Source organism: Anolis carolinensis, chromosome 2 (assembly GCF_035594765.1).
Source record: "Anolis carolinensis isolate JA03-04 chromosome 2, rAnoCar3.1.pri, whole genome shotgun sequence".
In the NCBI taxonomy this organism is placed as follows: Eukaryota; Metazoa; Chordata; class Lepidosauria; order Squamata; family Dactyloidae; genus Anolis; species Anolis carolinensis.
In genome coordinates, this window is record NC_085842.1 from 195,429,347 (window position 1) to 195,453,387 (window position 24,041).

The 24,041-nt window shown below is 41.0% G+C and overlaps 1 protein-coding gene and 1 pseudogene across 1 annotated transcript in view; both read left to right on the forward strand.

The window, feature by feature from the left end:
• The window catches only part of pde4a (phosphodiesterase 4A), a 588,039-nt gene that overhangs the window by 60,783 nt on the left and 503,215 nt on the right, over positions 1 to 24,041 (forward strand). The window contains exon 2 of the mRNA XM_062974138.1: positions 19,856 to 20,029. Coding sequence (XP_062830208.1) covers positions 19,988 to 20,029 — 42 coding nt within the window. The 5' untranslated portion in view covers positions 19,856 to 19,987. The remainder of the gene's footprint in view (positions 1 to 19,855; positions 20,030 to 24,041) is intronic.
• LOC134297144 (uncharacterized) lies at positions 6,179 to 16,672 on the forward strand (annotated as a pseudogene).

Here is a 24,041-nt window from a genome sequence, read left to right on the forward strand (position 1 = left end):
TTCTCTAGACAGCAACGCGAAGTGGGCCAACAACAACACAAGTGCAGCCAAGTGGAAGACTTGTTGTAAAACATGATGTTTTGATGCCTAATTTGTAAAAGCATAAAGTAATTTGACTATTAATAGGTTTTTCCTTAATCCCTCCTTATTATCCAACATTTTTGCTTATCCAACATTCTGCCAGCCCGTTTATGTTGGATAAGCGAAACTCTACTGTATTCAGATGCTTTCCACTTCCCACCAGCACTGCTGATGTAATCCCAAGGAGCCATCTCCTAGTCCATTATGAGATATATTGTCTCTGTCTCCTTACAGGATATGGGGGGGATGTCTGGACCATCTAGCCATCTAGTGGTTTTAAACATCTCAGACATGTTGACAAACTAGGGATGTGTTGTCGAAGGCTTTCATGGCCGGGATCACAGGGTTGTTGTATGTCTTTCGGGCTGTGTGGCCATGTTCCAGAAGCATTCTCTCCTGACGTTTTGCCCACATCTATGGCAGGCATCCTCAGAGGTTGTGAGGTAAACTAGGGATGCTAATGATGACACTATGTAACAAAATTTGAAAAAAAAAATGTTCCTGGTTTGAAAGTGTTATTTCCTGTTTAATTGTGCAGTACTTACTTTGAAAGTAGTTGTTATACTCAAAAACCTTGCTTTTGTGGTTGCCGCAAACTATGTGTAATTGGTTGAGACTATGATATTCATTGAAAAGCTATAGCAAAGTATTCCTGCAGGATGTGCCGCAAAAACAAAGTTTTTGCAGTTTAATAAACGTTTTCCATGTTTTTATGATAAAACCAATTAGGAAATGACATTTATAACCCAGAAACAAAAAATGTGTTACATAGTTAGTAAGACCTTCAAAGCATTCAAACCATTCTTTAAAAATAGTCAGTGCAAGTGTCCATCAAGTATTATCTTAACAAGCACAGGGGAACATATGCTGGATATCACAATGTACTTTTGGAGCTGATTGCATACACAATAAGATCCTTCTCCTGGCATTATATCTTCCAGGTGAGAATAATGAGAAGACCAATGCCCGCGGTCATACTTTCACAGTGCCCCATGAGTTCTGTAGAAGCAGCTGTAATTTTCTAGATGTTTGGCCTCTGAGGGACTCCAGGTAATAAGTTACTTAAGTGCCACTAAAGGCAATGCAAAATGTTCTGTTCCAGGAGCTGGAGGACAGCAAATCCTTTGGGACTTTATGACAGAGAAGGGGGAAAAGCATATGCATTCATCAACTTTTCTCTGCTAATGAGAATTGTGACAATGTTACAGGATGATCCCACTGCAACTTAGTAATAGCATGGTGGCTTCAATATTATAGTTCTTCCCACTTACGTGTCTTGCAAGCCATCACTATCAGTGCTTTCCAGACTGTCCAAATTTCTAAAATAGAAGAGAGATCAGGTGAGACCAATCTTTAAACTCTAATCCTTACAGCTTGGCACAGTCACTCCTGAAAGCTCAAATAATCAAAACTCACCAACATACAGGCTTCCAGAAAAATCTTCATTCATTCATTTATTTATATTCCACTTTATCTCATAGAATCATAGAGTTGGAAGAGACCTCATGGGCCATCCAGTCCAACCCCCTTCCAAGAAGCAGGAAATCGCCTTCAAAGCACCCCCGACAGATGGACATCCAGCCTTTCCTTTAAAGCCTCCAAAGAAGGAGCCTCAACTATACTCTGGGGCAGAGAGTTCCACTGCCAAACAGCTCTCACATTGAGGAAATTCTTCCTAATGTTCAGGTGGAATCTCCTTTCCTGTAATTTAAAGCCATTGTTCCACATCCTAGTCTCCAGGGCAGCAGAAAACAAGCTTGCTCCCTCCTCCCTATGATTTCCCCTCACATATTTATATGTGGCTATAATGTCTCCTCTCAGCCTTCCCTTCTGCAGGCTAAATATACCCAGCTCTTTCAACCTAACTTCATAGGGCTTGTTCTCCTGACCCTTGATAATTTTAGTCACCCTCCTCTGGAATTTTCCAGCTTGTCAACATCTCCTTTCAATTGCAGTTCCCAGAATTGGACATAGTATTCCAGGTGTAGTCTGGCCAAGGCACAATAGAGGGGTAGCACAACTTCCCTGGATCTAGACACTATACTCCTATTTGTGCAGGCCAAAATCCCATTGGCTTTTTGAACTGCCGCATCACATTATAGGCTCATGTTTAACTTGTTGTCCACGAGGACTCCAGGATGCTCTCAAGCCAGCCATCCCTCATTCTGTATCTTTGCATTTCATTTTTTCTGCCTAAATGGAGTATCTTGCATTTGTCCCTGTTGAACTTCATTTTGATAGTTTTGGCCCATCTCTCTAGTCTGTTAAGATCATTTTTAATTCTGCTCCTGTCTTCTGGAGTGTTAGCTATCCCTCCCAATTTGGTGTCGTCTGCAAACTTGATGATCATGCCTTCTATCCCTTCATTTAAGTCATTAATAAAGATGTTGGACAGAACCGGGCCCAGGATGGAACCTTGATTATGGCACTCCACTCGTGACTTCTTTCCATGATGAAGAAGATGCATTCGTTCGCTTAACCAATTACAAATCTGCCTAACCGTAGTTTTGCCTAGCTCACATTTGACTAGCTTATTTGCCAGAAGGTCATGGGGGACCTTGTCAAAGACCTTACTGAAATCCAGATATGCTACATCCACAGCGTTCCTTGCATCTACCCAGCTCGTAACTCGTATAGAAAAAGAGATCAGATTAGTCTGGCATGACTTGTTTTCGATAAATCCGTGTTGACTATTAGCAATGACCGCATTTCTTTCTAAGTGTTTGCAGACCACTTCTTTAATGATTTTTTCCCCGAATCTTGCCTGGTATCAACGTAAGGCTGACCGGACAGTAATTGTTTGAGTTGTCTTTTTTTCCCTTCTTGAAGATAAGGACCACATTCACCCTCCTCCAGTCTTCTGGGACTTCTCCCATTCTCCAAGAACTTTCAAAGATAATTGTTTGTGGTTCTGAAATAACTTCCGCTAGTTACTTCAGTACTCTTGGATGTAGTTGAGCTTCCTTTGAGCCCTTCCACCCAGCCATATAACTTGACATATCAAGGCAGATAATCTGCAATATCTGATTTGAATTGGACTGTCCACACTACCATATCATCCAGTTCAATGTGGATTTTATACAGCTGCGTGGAAGGGGCCCCAGATTATCAAAGCAGAAAATCCCACAATATCTTTTGACCTCGGTTATCTCAGTCTACACTGCCATATATCCCAGTTCAAAGCAGATATTGTGGGTTTTTCAGCCTTGATATTCTGGGTAATATGGCTGTGTGGAAGGTCCCAAAGTCCAAACTGCCATATAACCCAGTTCAAAGCAGATAATGTGGCATTCTATACAGCTGTGTCAAAGGGGCCTCAAAGTGGCTCACAATCAAAAACATTACAACTCAAAATCTTATATAAATACAAATTTAACGGTTTCTTTGTTCAAAATCTCTAATCTCCCAAAATTCTTCCTCGATTGCTTTGAAAACTGGACGCAACGTGGCATTTGAAAAGGTGCATGTTCTCATGTTTTTACGTAACTACTTTTATATAGATGTCACATCTGTGACAGGTAAAAATATGCTTTTTAGGAAAAATAATGCCATCTCCTGGATGTCAAAGCAGCACATGCTATGCTACATAATTTAAGCTCAGGGCCAATCTTTAGAATTCTACGGTTCATATCTACACATGGATTGCTTCTCACTTGAACAATTATATGTTGCGTGTTCTAGATTCACCAAACCAAACATTTTCTATATTTGCACAGACAATGGAACAACAAAAATATTGTATACCCACAAGCATTATGAAATTGCATATATTAGAAACCAGATCTTTCTCTTTTCTTTCCCCCCTATTTAAATAGACTGGGCCACAGAAACGCGTGGCCGGGTACAGCTAGTTTGTTTGGATGTGAGGGCTCGTAGTTTGGATGTGAGGGCTCACATGGACATGAATTTTGGAGGTGCTAGTGATGTCTTCGTTAATGTGATTGCTCATGTCCAAACTGCAATACCTGATTAACGTGATTGGCTGTATCTAGCTCACTGCTTTGCAGATGATACTCAAGGGGATGTTACCTAGGAAGACCAAATAAGTAGCTATAACTTGTATGCTAGTAATTAGCTATTTTTCCTCCAGGTGAGCCGTCTGGCTGTTAACCAATGTGTGAATCATGTGTTGCTTATAGGAAATTGTGGTTCTTCAGGTGGTCATCTATAAACTCATACAAATCACCCTCCTCCTGTGTGTAGCCTCCTCACAGTCTCCTGTGAACAGAAAATGATAGGGAATGAGGCAGAATATGACTTACTCAAGGTTTCCCAGTAGAGTTCATGGTAGATTGGAGATTCAAATCCTGATCTTCAGAGTAGTTGTTCACACTCAAATCACTACAGTGCCCTTTACATACCCTCGTCCCACTTGCCTTTCCCCTCTAGGATGCTGAAGAGATGGGATCAATAGGGATTGGTGGGGGGACGTGGGACCAGAGAAGAGTTTTCTCATTCAGCCTTGGAAGACAATTTTCAATATATCCTATTTTCCCTATCTTGGCATGTCAGAGACTCCAGGACTGCTGTAAAAGACAGATAATGACTTGTTTTCATTTTCAGTTTAAAACATGCAATGCAGATGACCTGGCTTTAACCTGTATCTATAAAAACAGATAAGTTTCAATTTTATAAACACTTGATGGGTTTTGTTTGCGTGCTGGCATAGGACTCTAGAAAAGGTTTGTTACACATCACGTTCTCTTCCAGCCTCACTCGGGATACATGGTATGGTGAATGCATTTGTACATATACTGAAGGAGGAGATGATCAATGGAAGGTGTGTTTTAAGGCTGTCCCTCTTCTGTTGTGCCCTAAGTGTCAGTCTAACAAAACAATCTCATTTAGACAGAGAGCTGAATGGACTCTTATTTCAGAAACAGTCCTTATGAATCCTTTTAGCTTCCTTTTTAGCTTTTCTGACTTCCTCACTTTATTTGTGTTTTCAAATACAACTTGTACCCTCGGTCTTCCTCATTTACAGTAGTTCTGGGAACTGTAAAACTGCAGCAGCATCTGTAAAGAGGCTAAACATCGCAAAAACTCAGAGAGAGGTGAACAACCAGTGTGCCTGGATTGTAGGCCAATTTTGTGTCTCAGGATTTATTTATTTATTTTACAAAAAAACAAACAATTTTCCATGAGCTGTGTTACTTACTTTAGAAAAAAAAATCATGATTCTTTTTCTTTTATTTTCTTTTGTGTACTCAGCTCGCCTTGCCTTTCCTTGCTGCCACTGTGCCTGTCCTGGAAGGTAAGACAAGGTACAGAGGACTGGCAACACCTCACGAAAAGAAAAGGAGCACACAACAAGGACATTGGTTTATATAAAATTATATATGGTAGTTTCCATACGCAGATAGTTTCTGGAGATTATCTGGAGCAGTGGTTCCCAACTTTTTGGCCTCCAGGTATTTTGGACTTCAGCCCCTACCGTTCCTAACATTTGGTAAGCTGGCTGGGATTTCTGGGAGTTGGAGGTCCAAAGGTTGGGAACCACTGATCTAGAGAAACAAATAGAATGGTTTTCAATTGGCAAGGGGTAGGGTTAAGCAAAGATGCATTTTATCACTCATTCTATTTAACTTATATCCAGGACAGTGTATGCAAAGTTAGATTTAACTCAGATGAAGGAGGTGTGGAAGTCAAAAGAAAGGACATCAGCTATTTAAGAAAGTGGTAAAGATTTTAGAATGGTTATTGAAGAAAATGTAAAGGTATGGCTGTAACTGAATATCAGGAAAATTAAAATACAGTAGAATCTCACTTATCCAAACTAAAAGGGCCGGCAGAAGCTTGGATAAATGAATATCTTGGATAATAAGGAGGGATTACGGAAAAGCCTGCCGAAGGAGCCAGCCACCTGTTCACCCGCTTGCTGTCTCGGCTCCTTTGCCACGCCGGGGCCAGCAGCACCAGCACCCGGCATGGCGAAGGAGCCAGCGAGCGAGTGGGTGAATGGGGAGGGCCTTTGCGGTCCTCCTCCTTCACTCGCCCGCCCTCCGTGGCTCGGCTCCTTCGCCACGCCAGGGCCGGCAGCACCGGCGCCCGGCCTGGCGAAGGAGCCAGCCAGCAAGTCCGCTCTCCGTCCCTCACTCACTCACCCGGCTGGGTTCCAGCAGCACCGGGATCTGGTGGGGTGAGTGGGGAGGGGGGGGGGGAGGAATTTGGCTCAGATAGCCCGGATGCTCGGATGACTGGCACTCGAACGAGCGGGGCTTTACTGTAATGAGAAAAGATGACTAGCATAACATTAAAGTAAGTTATGAAGACAAATAAATAGTTAAAGATTTTTCATACTTTGGTTCAATCAGAAATCAGAATGGAGGCTGTATATAAGAAATCAGAAGAAGATTAGGACTTGAAAGGGCAGCTATGAAAGAAAGACAAGATAATTATGTGTAAATATACTGTATATCAAAATATATATCAAGTCACCTGTCCTGGGCCATTGTAATTCTCATTTCTGTGCATGATTGCAAAAGCTGGACAATGAAGAAAATGGACAGGAAGAAAATCTTCTATGTCCTAGAGGTGTTCTATGAATTATGTAGTGCTAAATAGACAAAAGGGTCCTATAGCAAACCAGGCCTGAAGCTTTCTTAGAAACTAAGATGAATAAACTTAACTGTCATACTTTGGATATATGAGAAGATATGACTCTTCAGACAACGGTGCTTGGGAAGGTAGAAGGCAATAGGAAAAGAGATAAATGGCATTGCAAGTTGATAGACCCTGTCAAGGAAGCCGCCCCAAGGGTGGGATACAAATAAAATGTATTATATTATTAAGGAAGCCACAGCCCCAAATGTCCAAGACCTGAGCAGGGTTGTTGATGCCCAGGGACCTTTGGGGTCACGCATCCATAGGGTAGCCATATGTTGAAGTCAATGTGATGCAGTTAATGACAACAATCTGCAGGTACAAATGAGAAATTATTATAATTTAACAAGAATTACAAAATATTTCATTTGTTCATAGAAGCTGTCGACCAGGTAACTTGTGCGGGTCCTGAGTCCGGTACTCAAGTGCCTAACCATGTGTGAAGGACTGCAGGGTCCCTGCTCCCTCTTCTCGTGGTTCTTTTAACCAGACTTGACCTGCATAGTACTTCAAACAGAGAACTTTTTTTTTTAATAAAAAGAGAATGCCTTCTGGCAACTCATTCTGTAGAGAACTTACACTTGTAAAATATACATTGCACTCCACATATGGACAAGGCTGTAGCTCAGGGAGCACTTTGCTGGGAAGGGAGAAGTGGCAGCATGTGCTGCCTGAACCAGCTGCCTTCCTCTTTCCTAGCGGACTGACTAGCTATGAATTTTATCACCATCCTGAAGGTCAGCACTTTCTTATTCCCCATTACCTGTAAGGGAGAAAGAATAATATCGTACACTGGATGGGATATGATGCAACCCTGGTTTTGTAGATGGGATGGAATGTCTAGGAATGAAACAGCAGGAGTCTCTGAAGGGAGATTTCATTTTAAGTCTACATCCATATAAAATTTTAGTACCTTACTGTATCTGTGTCAGTAGGTTTTGGTGGAAATTTGCCATGGCCTTTTGGGGCTCCCTAGCTATCAGATGCTGGGATAATAAGAAGCCAAATATTGCTGCTGCAGAATATACCCAGTTGTGCCTAACAGACTTATTGTAGGGAACAAATCTGCCAACGCAAATCTCTCCCACTCTCTTCTCAACACCCACTGACATTTTTTTGAAAGTGTTTGCTTTAATGATAAAAAAGAGATGAATTCATGCAGAAGGTGCTATGAAAAGCTGTGTGTGGAACTTACCTCTTTGGAAGGTGGAGAAGCATATAGAGACAGGAGATAATACAGTGCTTCTGGAAACAGAATGTTACTGGAATGTGCTTTTTAGAGGTGGGACTCATTGGGAGGGATAAGGATGTAAAAGGAACCCTGTCAGTTCAGTTCAAACTTCTGTCTTGACCCAGAATTTAACTTCCACAGTGGCTAACCAATATGGCTGCGGTTTTATAACCCTTCAAATGTGGTTACTTACTTTGCATATTATGCACATTATTATTAATATGCATTCAAATTATGCAAAATTAACACATTAATTGTTGTATTTACTTCTACCAATTTGCTTCAGCCTTTGTATCATTTTTATTTTCTGAGAGAATTTATAAAATTAATGGGTTGTTGTATGTCTTTCGGGCTGTGTGGCCATGTTCCAGAAGCATTCTCTCCTGACGTTTCGCCCACATCTATGGCAGGCATCCTCAGAGGTTGTGAGGTATGGATAAACTAAGTCAGGAAAGGAAAGAATATATATCTGTGTAGAGTCCAAGGTGTGGCAAGAGTTCTTTGTCACTGGGAGCCAGCATTAATGTTTCAGTTAATCACCCTAATTGGCACTGGAAATGTTTTGTCCCTTGCCTGGGGGCATCCTTTGTTCAGTCAAGTCCTCATTGTGTTGGTTCCCATCTACTGTTTTGATTTTGGAGTTTTGTAATACTGGTAGCCAGATTTTGTTCATTTTCATGGTTTCTTCCTTTCTGTTGAAGTTGTCCACATGCTTGTGGATTTCAATGGCTTCTCTGTGTAGTCTGACATGATAGTTGTTAGAATGGTCCAGCATTTTTGTGTTCTCAAATAGTATTCTGTGTCCAGGCTGGTTCATCAAATGCTCTGCTATGGCTGATTTCTCTGGTTGAATTAGTCTGCAGTGCCTTTCATGTTCTTTGACTCTTGTTTGGGCGCTGCGTTTGGTGGTCCCTATGTAGACTTGTCCACAGCTGCATGGTATCCGGTAGACTCCTGCAGAAGAGAGAGGATCCCTCTTGTCCTTCGCTGACCGTAGCATTTGTTGGATTTTCTTCGTGGGTCTGTAGATAGTTTGTAGGTTGTGCTTCTTCATCAGCTTCCCTATGCGGTCAGTAGTTCCCTTGATGTATGGTAAGAACACCTTTCCTCTGGGTGGATCTTTGTCTTGACTCTCATGGCTTGTTCTTGGCCTTGCAGCTCTTCTGATGTCTGTGGTGGAGTATCCATTGGCCTGTAGAGCCCAGTTTAGGTGGTTGAGTTCACCTTGGAGGAGGTGAGGTTCGCAGATTCTTTGTGCACGGTCTGTCAGGGCTTTGATTGTGCTCCTTTTTTGACTTGGGTGATGGTTGGAGTTTTTATGAAGGTATCTATCTGTATGTGTAGGTTTTCTGTAAACTGTGTGGCCCAATTGTTGATTGGGTTTGCGGATGACCAGAACATCTAGAAATGGCAGTTTTCCTTCCTTTTCTTTTTCCATGGTGAATTGGATGTTTGGGTGGATGCTGTTAAGATGGTCCAGGAACTTGCTGAGTTCTTCCTCTCCATGGCTCCAAATTGTGAAGGTGTCATCTACGTATCTGAACCAAACAGTTGGCTTTTTTGGTGCTGTTTCTAGGGCCTGTTTTTCAAAGTATTCCATATAGAAATTTGCTACTACTGGGCTGAGAGGGCTCCCCATGGCCACTCCATCCTTCTGTTCATAGAATCCAGTGTCCCACTGAAAGTAGCTAGTGGTGAGGCAATGGTGAAACAGGGCTGTGATGTCTTCTGGGAAGTTTTGTTTGATTAGTGTGAGGGTGTCAGCTACTGGGACTTTGGTAAAAAGGGACACCACATCAAAGCTGATCAGGATGTCCTTGGTGCTTAGATTGAGGTTGCTGATCTTTTCTATAAAGTGTGTAGAGTCCTTGATATAATGTGCAGTGAGCCCAATGTGGGTTTGTAGCTGTGTAGCCAGAAATTTTGCCAGGTTGTAAGTCGGCGATCCAATGGCACTTACAATGGGTCTGAGTGGGATGGAGTCCTTGTGGATTTTGGGGAGTCCGTAAAGCCTGGGTGGGAGGGCTTCTGATTTGCACAGCTGTTGGCGTATGTCAAAGTTAATGGAGGAGTTCTTGATTAGAGTGTTCGTTTTTCTGGTGATTTTGTTAGTGGGGTCTTGTTTCAGTTTCTTGTAAATTGTGGGATCCAGAAGTTGTCTGATTTTTTCTTTGTATTGTTTTGTTTCCATGATTACTGTGGCATTCCCCTTGTCAGCTGGAAGAATGATGATTTCAGGATCTGAGTTGAGATCTTTGATGGCCTGTCTTTCTTTTCTCGTTATGTTGCTGGGGGGGAGTTAGAACTCCTCCATTAACTTTGACATACGCCAACAGCTGTGCAAATCAGAAGCCCTCCCACCCAGGCTTTACGGACTCCCCAAAATCCACAAGGACTCCATCCCACTCAGACCCATTGTAAGTGCCATTGGATCGCCGACTTACAACCTGGCAAAATTTCTGGCTACACAGCTACAAACCCACATTGGGCTCACTGCACATTATATCAAGGACTCTACACACTTTATAGAAAAGATCAGCAACCTCAATCTAAGCACCAAGGACATCCTGATCAGCTTTGATGTGGTGTCCCTTTTTACCAAAGTCCCAGTAGCTGACACCCTCACACTAATCAAACAAAACTTCCCAGAAGACATCACAGCCCTGTTTCACCATTGCCTCACCACTAGCTACTTTCAGTGGGACACTGGATTCTATGAACAGAAGGATGGAGTGGCCATGGGGAGCCCTCTCAGCCCAGTAGTAGCAAATTTCTATATGGAATACTTTGAAAAACAGGCCCTAGAAACAGCACCAAAAAAGCCAACTGTTTGGTTCAGATACGTAGATGACACCTTCACAATTTGGAGCCATGGAGAGGAAGAACTCAGCAAGTTCCTGGACCATCTTAACAGCATCCACCCAAACATCCAATTCACCATGGAAAAAGAAAAGGAAGGAAAACTGCCATTTCTAGATGTTCTGGTCATCCGCAAACCCAATCAACAATTGGGCCACACAGTTTACAGAAAACCTACACATACAGATAGATACCTTCATAAAAACTCCAACCATCACCCAAGTCAAAAAAGGAGCACAATCAAAGCCCTGACAGACCGTGCACAAAGAATCTGCGAACCTCACCTCCTCCAAGGTGAACTCAACCACCTAAACTGGGCTCTACAGGCCAATGGATACTCCACCACAGACATCAGAAGAGCTGCAAGGCCAAGAACAAGCCATGAGAGTCAAGACAAAGATCCACCCAGAGGAAAGGTGTTCTTACCATACATCAAGGGAACTACTGACCGCATAGGGAAGCTGATGAAGAAGCACAACCTACAAACTATCTACAGACCCACGAAGAAAATCCAACAAATGCTACGGTCAGCGAAGGACAAGAGGGATCCTCTCTCTTCTGCAGGAGTCTACCGGATACCATGCAGCTGTGGACAAGTCTACATAGGGACCACCAAACGCAGCGCCCAAACAAGAGTCAAAGAACATGAAAGGCACTGCAGACTAATTCAACCAGAGAAATCAGCCATAGCAGAGCATTTGATGAACCAGCCTGGACACAGAATACTATTTGAGAACACAAAAATGCTGGACCATTCTAACAACTATCATGTCAGACTACACAGAGAAGCCATTGAAATCCACAAGCATGTGGACAACTTCAACAGAAAGGAAGAAACCATGAAAATGAACAAAATCTGGCTACCAGTATTACAAAACTCCAAAATCAAAACAGTAGATGGGAACCAACACAATGAGGACTTGACTGAACAAAGGATGCCCCCAGGCAAGGGACAAAACATTTCCAGTGCCAATTAGGGTGATTAACTGAAACATTAATGCTGGCTCCCAGTGACAAAGAACTCTTGCCACACCTTGGACTCTACACAGATATATATTCTTTCCTTTCCTGACTTAGTTTATCCATACCTCACAACCTCTGAGGATGCCTGCCATAGATGTGGGCGAAACGTCAGGAGAGAATGCTTCTGGAACATGGCCACACAGCCCGAAAGACATACAACAACCCTGTGATTCTGGCCATGAAAGCCTTCGACAACATATAAAATTAATGTTTATAATTCTGGACTTGGAATAGAGGTACAGAAGTTCGTATCTTTGGTCAGTCATGCAATTTAGCATATAATCTTGGGCTATCACTACTACTCAGCAAATCTACCTTCCAGGGTTGTTGTAGGGATTAATAACAGAACAGGAACCATGTAAAATGTCAATATATGGTAAATAATATTGACAACCACACCGTATTACTGTATTATCTTTAGATCATTAGAAGGGTTTATGTCATCAGTTTGCTTACTAACAGCAAAAAGTTCATTGAAAACATCATGTTTGTGATTCGGCTATTGATCTCTGTTGGTTTTCTGTCTTGGCCTATGGTCTTCAGATTCCTCACTTGTTCTCTGCTCTTTCTAGGTCTCTCCTCTAATGTAAATTATTCTTCACTCCTGTAAGCCACATCCCAACTCTGTCATCAGTTACCATGTCCTAGCAACAAAAGACAATACAGATGGCAAGTCATTGTCCTTATGGAATGGCATATGGTATCCCTTGTGTGGGGTTTATACCCATCTGTTTTAGATGTTTTTTTGTTCTATTTTCAGGTTTGATTTGAATTTTCTTGTTTGCTGTCTTTTCATTTTCAACAGCGAGATCAGATATCAATTTAGTAAATAAATAATTTGTGGATAGATGTGGTGAGATATTGAATTGCATCATATTCTGTTATTTGTCATGGTGAAATAGTACAAACGTTTGTACACTTATGAGTTCTCCAGAATTTTCTCAGCTTGTCGACAGAAAAGATTGGGGAGTGCAGAAAAAAGAAAAAAGGGGACTAATCCAGAAAGTAGTTCAGAGGTCTTTTTTTGTTGTTGCAAGTATAACATATTTATACCTGAATACCTGGATACCCAATTATGCAATGTATTATCTCTCTCTGTGAGTGTCAGTAATCCCTTAAAAGGCATTATTTTTTGATATTGTTGCAAAGAGAGGCATTATAGATTTCTTTCACATCTAGCTTTGATTTCATGATGTTCCGTAACTGAAATAAGATCACCACTGCCTCTGTAATGACTGTTATCTTAGATTGCTACACAAAGATGATTAGATATATTCATGGAATAAGAAAAATGTTATCCATAAACATTGATGGTGTGACGGCCAATGGTGGCTCACAGCTTCTTTGTCAGGAGTGAATCCCTTTTAGGTTTTAGTCTAAACTTTAAAGAACCATTGAATATACTTCTGGAACACGAATTTGCTTCTGGAACATGGCCATGCAGCCTGGAAAAATCACAGTAACCCAGTGATTCCGGCTGTGAAAGCCTTCAACAACATGATGTCGAAGGCTTTCATGGCCAGAATCACTGGCTTGTTGTGGAACAAGGCCATACAGCCCGGAAAATGCACAACAAACCTTCAACAACACATTGAATATACAGTTTTGAAGGTATGGATCAGCACCTTGAATAGCTTTTAAAGCCAACTAAAACCCAAATAGTATTTACAGCACCTTTGAGGTGGCAGCAAAATAGAACCTTCATGAGCACAGACAGTGTAATCCTAAATTCCAGTTTCTTGTGTGGCGTAATAATTACTATTTTCCATCATGCCTTGTCTTTGAGATTTTTCTCAACTACCTCATTCTGATTCATCAGGACTAGCCATGTGCTATTATTTTTGTCTTGGTTGCTGCCTCTCCACTTCTGATGGTTTAGTCTTCTGTTCAGTGACATATTGTAGAACAGGGTAAAACAAAACAGGAACATCTCTGGTTGATACTTCAGCCAAGGAGCTTATTTAGGTTTTGCTTCCCTCTTGCTTTCCTAATGTGAGGAAGGAGTTTGGTTGGAGGCATGTGCATTCAAGTCACTTGCTTTAGGGCGATCCTCATGTATTTCATAGGGTTTTGTTAGGCAAGGAATTCGCAGAGGTAGTTTTTGCCCGTTCCTTCTTCTGAAAATATAGCCTACAGTTGACTGTTTATTGCCTATGTTTTGTTTTGCACTTGTTGTATTTTGTGTCACACCTTGAGTGTTTTGTGAGCTGCCCCGAGTCCCTCTGGGAGATGGTGGCAGGATATAAATAAAATTTTATTATTTATTACAGCACCTGGGATTTGTTTGTGGTCTCTCATCCAAGTATTAAATTAGCACTGGCCCTGCTTAGCTTTCAGGACCATCCCTCGCAAAAATGTAAGTCACAGGATTGCATAAAGTGGAAGGATTGTGCTACTATTATATAATGTGAGAGGGCCCTATATCAAGCGACCCCAGGAGGCTGGTTTAGCTCTGTGGTGAGCGGTTTATTTTCCTGTGCTGTTAACATAAATACAATGACGTTTCATTCGTTTCTAATTATTGCTGTCTCTTGTGCAGTTATAGCTCATGCTATAGAGCTCCAGGCAGGTGCTAGCTAGCCTTTATCTGCTAATATTTCACTGACCCTGGCTCTTGCCACTGGATCTGTTGTCCCCTCTGGTTCTTATGATCTGCTGGTGTCCACCCCACTCCCAGTCAGCTGGAAAATCTTGACAATTTCTGACTGCCTTTCTTCAGGGAATATAAATGTTGCAACCTGCTGTGAATAAAATTTGACACTCGCTCTCCCTCTCTCCCTCTCAATATAGCAATGTGCTGATCAAGAGGCAGGAAGGCACTCCACCTTCTGGCCCCTTCCAGACATGTCCAGCAATGTGTGGAACGAAGACTGTCTGTATGACTTTACAGCAGTGTGTGCCAACCTAGATTCTTTTTAGAATCACACTGTTAGAAATTGGAGTTCCTCAGGGTATTAGCCCTTTTGGGGAAAATATGAAAACTAAAACTGTTAGGAATCAGCCTTCTTTTTATTAGAGTAGCAGAAAAGCATACCTCAGTCTTACATTGCTTGTCTGAACTGATACTAACTTTCAGTGTGTATTTTAATAGTTTTATCTCTTAGTTTTAACTCTGTTGTATGCTGCCTTAAACCTCAAGGAAAGCCAGTGAATAAATTATTTCTGTTATTATTATCAGCAAGACAGGCAGCTTCAGATTACAAATTTAGAAAAAAATACTCACGGCTTTTGCATTTACATATGCTTGGTGACCTCTAGCTAATGAAAAGATTACATGAAAGAAGTAAGAGCTTCATTCTTATCTCACCATCTTTTGATGGAGAATCAAAACATGGCTGGAAGAGAGGAGAAGAGGAAAGTGAAGCAATTTCTTCATAAAGGAAAAGTGATTGACATTGAGAAAAGGGGTGTCTATATAACCAATGATCTTAAGCAGGGTCCCCAAACTAAGGCCCAGGGGCCACATGCGGCCCATCGAAGCCATTTATTCGGCCCCTGCGGCAGCAGCTCCCTCCCGCAGCAGCATGCGGCGTGGGGTAGGAGGGAAACGCATGCACCTTTCCCGTCTCCTCCCTTGCCTGGTGCGTGCCTTCCAAAGCTTTGCTTGTTTATAATGGTATTTTAATTATTATGTAATTAATAATTAATTATTAAGGGGTGCGCTGCTTTGCTACCGTGTTTCCCTGAAAATAAGACAGTGTCTTATATTAATTTTTGCTCCCAAAGATGTGCTAGGTCTTATTTTCAGGGGATGTCTTATTTTTCCATGAAGAAGAATACACATTTATTGTTGAACAAAAAATGAACATTTATTATATACTGTACAGTAGTTGTCATCACAAACCAACATAGCCAGACAAACTCTGAATCCTATCAAGAATTTCTTGTTACTACCATTATTTCCATGTATAGCTGGTATGTACATTTACCAATCCTGCATGCTCTGGTGTTCTGTTTCGCAGGCACTGGGCATGCTTCCAAACGAAAATGTTTCTAGGTCTTACTTTTGGGGGAGGCCTTATATTTAGCAATTCAGCAAAACTTCTACTAGGTCTTATTTTTCGGGGATGTCTTATTTTTGGGGAAACGGTAGTGCTTTTGGTGCACAAAGGCAGAAGGAGGTTGGACTAAATGGCCCAAGGGGTCTCTTCCAACCCTCTTTATTATTTTTATTATGATTATGATTAACATTGAGGCTCTATTTATTCCTGTTTTTTTACTTCAAAATAAGATATGTGCAGTGTGCACTGCATAGGAATTTGTTCATAGTTTTTTAAAAAACTATAGTCCGGCCCTCCAACGGTCTGAGGGACTATGTCCCCTGTTTAAAAAGTTTGGGGACCCCTGATCTTAAATTTTGTGGATCACATGGTCTAGTTTTTTAGATACACAAAAAGTGAGAAAAACAGAGTTTCACATGCAGAAAATTGCTCTTATCAGCAAGTGGTACAGAGATTGCTAGAATTTTCCATTACTCACGACATTCATCTTATGTATTTATTTTATTTATTTATTTACTATATTTATACCCTGCTCTTTTCACATCAAAGGGGACTCATAGCGGCTTACAAATTATGACAAAAATTCAATGCCAGATTATACATACAAATCATAAATATAAACATCTCAATTATAAAACAGTTAAACATATAAATACAATAAAATTAATGAAAACATAGTGCCAAGTCCCAAAGTCATTATTCAAGCTTCTACATTCATGTTGGATTCCATATTACACTACTCCCAAAGGTCTGTGTACTAAGCCAGGTCTTTAACTTTTTCCTGAACACCAGGAGGGATGGGCCCAGTCTGCTGTCACTGGGGAGGGAGTTCCACAGCCGAGGGGCCACCACTAAGAAGGTCCTGCCTCTTCTTCCCACCAATCGCACTTGCGAAGGAGGTGGGATTGAGATGTTTAGGCACTAACTCATAAAGGGAAATACGTTCGGACAGGTAAATTGGGCCAGAACTGTTTAGGACTTTCTAGGCCAACACTAACTCTTTGAATTGGGCTCGGTAGTAAACTGGTAGCCAGTGGAGCTGACATAACAGGGAAGTTGTACACTCCTTATAGAGCTTCTCCCCAGGTCTTAATATAAAGAAGACAGGAGCTCCTGATAGAAATATGCTAGGCCTGAAAGAAGTCTAGGGTTTAATCCTTGGCATCTGCCCTTGAAAAGCACTTGGGCTGGAAACCTGGAGAAGAAGTCATCCCCAAACCCCAAAGAAATTGAAAAAGACAGTGCTAGGGTAGCTGGACCAATTAAGATCCTTTCAAGGTATATTCCTATGGTAGGAGAAGGAGTGTGTGGGGATCAGAGTTATGAACAATACATGTGCCTTGTGCCTTTAACAGTTGAATGGAAGGGATTTTAACCTGTGATGCTCTCATGCAGGCACTGCATTGTTAAGATTCCCTATTGCCATGTGAACTGAACTTGTTGACACTTCCTCCTCTATAGGGGCTCCCAACGAACTCTGCATGAGCTCAGGAGTCCCCTAGAGGTCCAGGCAGTGGTGCAAGGAAGAAACCACAAGTTGGATTCTTGCTACAAAGGCTATTTACTGCAGGCCAAGCAATAAGGTGACAGCGGGTGCCCACTGCACAAAAAGTTTGCCGCAACCTGAAATTGGGTTTCAAGGCTTTTTCTCACTTTTACAGAAAATTGAAAGCATGGTCTTATTGGTGTACAAAGGTCAATCATTTAATTGGTCCAAGCTGGCTAATACAGATTTCATTGGTTTTCTATGAGTCTAACAACCAGGAAGACAAACAGGTGGTATCAAACAAAGGTACAGTTATGGCCTTTCATGTCTCTGACCAAGACTGTCTTATCTGCTTTTATGTTTCAAGCACAGATTTCAAGCAGCTGGGAAATTAGAGGGTGCTAGCTAACCGGTTCTACTCTTGAGGAATGCATTCTTGAAAAGTAACTTCCTCTCTGCAGCAGTGTTTTCCCCAAACATAAGTGTTTTCTCAAACAAAGGCCTTTGCAAATCAGGACATATGGCAGTAAATCAGGACATATGAGACTTACAGTCATTGAAAACATTCCTAAAAATTCCCTTTTGAAACTACGTCTCCCTAATCTCCATACAACAATTAAATATACAAGAGCTCAGAACTCTTTTTAGTCTGGCACCCTACCTTTGTAGGAGATATGTTTGGATGACAGTGGACTGTGACTCTGGGGACCAGGGTTCAAAATTCCCACTTGACTATGAAACCCTCTGAGTTTCCCTGGGCCAGTCACACACTCTCAGCCCCAAAAAACTCTGTAAGATGTTCACCTTAGAGTTGCCATAAGTCAGCAATTACTTGGACGCCCACAACACCAAGGTTTTCCCAGATATGTGCATCACTGTTTTTTTTTAATAGCTGATCATTCTCAACTGAATGTGTACATTGATATTTTTTTGCAGTATTTTGTTCTAAGGTGAAATGAGATTTCTCTTTGTGATGCTTTTTTGAAAATGAGCCATCAAAGTGGTGGAATGGTCTCTGAATTGGTCCATTGGTTATGTTAAGATCTTTTATTAAAATCTGTTGTTATGTTTAAATTAGAGTACAGTATGATCCTGTGTGCAATGCATAGTATGCATTATGAGGTAAGGCTCTGTTAGGAGAGGGAGGAGAGCATCAATTTTTGGGAGTGACTGGTGATTGGTTGAAAGGATGTCAAACAAAAGAGAGGTAAAAGACTAGCTGGATGTCAGTTAGAGAGAAGGACAAATATTCATCTGTCAAAGTTAGGAATTAGTTAAATTTTGAGAGAGATATTTGTTAGCCTCAGAACAGTTAGGGTTATGAGGAGACAGAGAAAAAGTTAGTAGAGAAAGGATTTTTATGTGTTAAATAAATGAACTTTTACTTTATGCTATAACCTGGAGTGTGTGGACCAGAATGGGTGACGCTTTTGGGTCAAGAAAAAATGCCAGTTTCTCAATTTTTTGTGCAGAATGTCAGCAGAACTTTATCATTTCTACTATAAATAGCCTTGCAGTTAGATATCACCAAAAGCTTTTTCATCATCCCAGAGAACATGTCCCTATATACAAGGCTAAAACTCTATGGTCCTTTACTTTTTAAACCTTTTAATGCACATGTGTTCTGGACAGAACTATTATTATTACTCAATTACAATGACGCTTCAAATCACACAGTTTTGTTTGCATGTGCTCCATGGTTGTTTTTGTTGCTGATGGGTTTTTTATATTTGCTGATTTTATCGAATTCTCTGGTATTTTAGTTACAAAGTTGTGGCGTGGTCACCATGATGCACTGCAACAGCTGACCCTAGGGATGCCACTGGTTGTATTTCTATTTAATTATTTTTGCATTATACATCCGTGCCTCTCAGAATGCTACAATAGTGCTTTTTGTTAAGTTCAGAAATATGGTGCCTGTGGTTTGAAGGTATTGGCGTCTTTTTGTGAGATTATAAGACGAAAGAAACCATGAGGACATCTGGAATGTGTTGCGATATGTAAGAAATCATTTTATGTGTGTGTGTCAACTGCAGAATAAGATGCATGAAGCTGATTGATTGAGTCATGTCTGGAGAGCTGGTAAGCCTGGGAGTTTTTGATACTGTTTACAATTTTGTTCAGGCTTGATCTAAACGGGTACAGTGACAGTTGGAAGAATGAAGCAGAGAGAGACACACACAGATTTTGAAGTGTGCTCTTCCTTCTAGAGCTGCTGGAAGGAATTTATCCACATGAACAAAGGAAATATTATTTTAAATCTCTCATAAAAGGACATTATGTGAGTTGGTGTAACTGAGGAGATTGTACATATGTTATTCTAGATTTAAGAAGAATAAACCATTTGTTCTTTATTGTTCACCTGAGTGGCACATATTTTCTTTATCTGACAAAGCAGTGCGTAGGCTATACATTTTGATTTTTTCATTACGTAACAGAATGTGCCCACAAATGGTATTGGCAAGTAATGGGACAAGAAGAGGTCCCTACATGTGCTGTCATAGTGGTGGGATACACCCTGCATGCATTTCTTTTTTGATTTCCCCCCTCTTTCTCTTCTTCCTCTTTCAGGTCTCTGCTGGATTTGGCACATTACTTTGCCCACTTCCTTGGCCCAACCAAGAGGACCAGCAGCTATAATGGCTGCTGGCTTGTGAACTCGGAAAGCTCCCAAATCCAAAGCCTGCCAAGCCGGAGGAGGCCATGAAGAAAAGCCGCAGTGTTCTTGCGGTGACTCCGGATGAGGTAAGAAAAGAGGCAGCTGTCCTCAATGGGTTTCGTATTTCTAATATAAGTTATCATGGCTTTACCATGTCATTATGTGATGTTTCTCCTTCAAGGCCAGAAGAAGTGGGTAAGGTGGTGTAAAGCTTCTGTTAAAGGACTGGGAAGATGTAGTCTCAGTTCCCATTTGAAAGATAAGTGCTTCCTTGTGAAAAATGAAGTGAGAAATGTACAGCACTTCCCTTAGTACTGAGACAAGACTAGTTTCTTAGCATATTTGCAACTGAAATGACAGATCAGTGTGGCCCATTTGCACCCATAAAGTTCCAGACAAGGTTTTTGCTGTAAAATTAAAACATTTAAAACATAACTTGGACATTTGTCTGTTTGGCCATTGCTTGTAACCTTACCAATGATGGTGAAATGGAATAGGTTTGGTATTTTAATTTGTTTCAATTTGAAGGGCAAAATCATCCTGTGAATTTGGAGGGAAGAAATTTCTTGGTGATGTCTCAGGTGCTACCCAGTCAGTGAAGGTCCAGAACATCCTCTCTTCCCAGATACTCAATACTGAAGAGGTACACATATATTTGATATGAAGACAGAAATTAGTGGCTTTCAATAACAGTTACAAGAAAGGATAGGATGGTGGGTTACGGGGCAATACATCAGAGGCACATTGCTTTCTGAGTGTTTTTGATAATGAAGCAGAGAATATATTGGGCTAGCACCTCATAATATGACTCATAGAAACTACACTTGGTTTCCTTCATGAATTGGCATCTCTTTCCTCACCCCATCCTTTTCTGGATTGGACAGCCTATTATTTGTGAGTACATCAGCAGATAGGAAGGGCTGAAGCTAATGAGATGCATGTCTTCCCAGTCTGGAGATCTCCTACATCAGTGGTGCTCAACCTGGGTTCCACAGATGTTTTTGGCCTTCAACCCCCAGAAATCCTAACAGCTGCTAAACTGGCTGGGATTTCTGGGAGTTGTAGGCCAAAAACATTTGGGGACCCCAGGTTGAGAACCACTGTGTTACATAAAATGAAGGATGCAGCTGATTGGCTGGTTGCAAGTAGCTCTTTCAAGCAATTGACTGGTGCCATTCCCATTCCCAAATCTACTCTTTTGCCCCCTGGTGAATCAGAATGGCCCCACAAAGTGAATTTAAACATTGTGCAACATATCTGTCATCACTGCTGGGAATTAGAATCCCTTGGGGTATTAGTCCTTTTGAGAAAACGAAAGCTAAAACTGTTGAGAATCAACCTTCTTTTTACCATAGTAGCAGATAAAGCATTCCTTAATCTTACTTTGTTTCTCTGAATTGAAACTGAGTGAAATAAACAAGGGAGGCAGTTTCAGATTAGAAATTTAGAATAAGTTTCTTAATGGCTTTTAGAGAGCCTGCATCCTAAACAGATATTGAAAAGATTACGTACAAGAGTAACTTCATGATTAACTATTAATTTTGTTGGTGGAGAAACAAAATATGGCTGAAAGAGAGAAGAGGGAGAGATAAAAAATTGAAAGATAATTAGAAACTGCAAAATATTTATGTGATCCAAAGACCAAGCTAGAAGGGTTTCACATGAATGAAATCCTGTCCTACATAAAACCCTATTGCTTTGACAGGGGTGAAGGGGAGAATTTTGGAATTTTCCAACAATCACCAGCAGCTGTTCCATAAATGGTTACTCTATTTGTCAAGGTGTCTTTACTTCATGCATTTGTTTTTCCTCTCAGTTAATTGTTCACCATTTTCCTCATGAGTCTGTAACTTCCTGCCACTTTTCCCAACTGGTAAAGGGGACAGCAGTCCACAAACTTTTATGATGTTAAAGAGTTAGTTAACCTCAAAAGAGCCATTAGATCATGGATGAGCTTCCTCAGGAAGCTCTACCTCTGCTCTACCTCTCCTCGAAAACTGGAAGGTAGCAAAATGTCACTTCAGATTTGTTTGTTTTTTAAACCTGAACACTTCTGGATTTAAAGAAAAAATGTGGGACTTTTTGCTAAGCTAAAGTATTTCAAAAGCTTTCCTTGTTTTAAAGAAGGGTCATACTGTCTGGAGTCTTCTGGAGGCCTGATTCTCCAGGTATTTCGTGTATTTGATCCTGTCTTTTCTTAAGACAGAGAGGTTCTGTTTTTCAGGACCATAACTAAAAGTAACCGTAATCTTTGGCTGGAATTCAAAGTGGGGCCAGTAATGACCTTAACTCTACACTTATGGATGGAAAGGATTTTGTTGGAGCTGAGATTGGTGCAAACAAGAAAAATAGTTCCTTGGATTTTAGATTTACACCACGGAGAGGCCCACAACGTGTATACCTTTAGAGCAGTGGTTCTCCCAGAAATCCTAACAGCTAGTAAACTGACTGGGATTTCTGGGAGTTGTAAGTCAAAACATCTGGGGACCCACAGGTTGAGAACTACTGCTTTAGAGGAATAAAGCACACATTAATGCATGGCATAGAATATGAAAATGCAAGCAGCTAAAGACATTTATCAGTTGGAAAATATGCATAAGTGTACTTTAAGGAATGGTAAATGTGCAAAGAGAAATACTTATTTGAAATGCACAAATACAAAAACAAATTTTATATATGTGCATATAAGGAAGGCATTGGCAGAAATGTAGAAACAAGAGCTTTTCACATTCCTGCTAGAAATCCATGGTCCTTGCAGATGTCTATGTTCACTACAGTTTATAGTTTTCCTTACAGCTTGATAATTCTGTAATAAACTAACCAGGTCTTTTCCCCCCTCTTTTTGTTCTTGTGACAAGGATTGAGGGAGATGGTGCAGGAGTGCCCTCTGCTGTTCCTACTGCAGGAAGATTGTATTCATTTTCATTATTTCAAAATTGCCATTCTGTGATTTGGGTTGTTATGAGTTTTCCGGGCTGTATGGACATGTTCCAGAAGCATTCTCTCCTGGTATTTGGCTACATCTATGGCAGGCATCCTCAGAGGTTGTGAGGTTTGTTGGAAACTTGGCAAGTGGGGTTCATATGTCTGTAGAATAATGTCCAGGGTGGAAGAAAGAACTCTTATCTGTTGGAGGCAAGTGTGAATGTTGCAATTGGCCACCTTGATTAGCATTGAATAGACTGGCAGCTTTAAAGCCTGGCTGTTTCCTGCCTGGGGGAATCCTTTGTTGGTGGGTGTTAGCTGGCTCTAATTGTTTCCTGTCTGGAATTCTCCTGTTTTATGGGTGTTGTTCTGTCTTTACTGTCCTGTTTTTAGAGTTTTTTAAATACTGGTAGCCAGTTTTTGTTCATTTTTAAATACTGGTAGCCAGTTTTTGTTCATTTTTATGGTTTCCTCCTTTCTGTTGAAATTGTCCATGTGCTTCATGTGGATTTCAATGGCTTCTCTGTGTAGTCTGACATGGTGGTTGTTAGAGTGGTCCAATATTTCTGTGTTCTCAAATAATATGCTGTGCCCAGGTTGGTTCATCAAGTGCTCTGCTATGGCTGACTTCTCTGGTTGAGTTAGTCTGCAGTGCCTTTCATGTTTCTTGATTCATGTCTGGGCAATGCTGCTGCATTTGGTGGTCCCTATGTAGACTTGTCCACAGCTGCATGGTATATGGTAGACACCTGCAGAGGTGAGCCCTCTTGTCCTTTGCTGAACATAGCATTTGTTGGATTTTCTTAGTGGGTCTGTAGATAGCTTATATGTAATGTTTCTTCATCAGCTTCCCTATGTGGTCAGTGGTTCCCTTGATGTATGGTAAGAACACTTTTCCTCAGGGTGGGTCTTTGTATTTGCTCTCGTATTCATTGCACACTTGTTACACCCAGGTATTTCTGTTTTCAGAAAATAAGTTACTATACAAGATCATACACAAGGGCAAGTGTGTGTTATCCAGTAGTGACAAAGACTGCAGCCCCTATGAATATGTAGAGGAAATCCCAATTGAATATATTGTTGCCTTCTATACTGCCATATAATGCAGTTTCGTAATGCAGTGTAACTCCATTAAACTGCATTATATGATTCTGTACGACCATGCAGTATGAA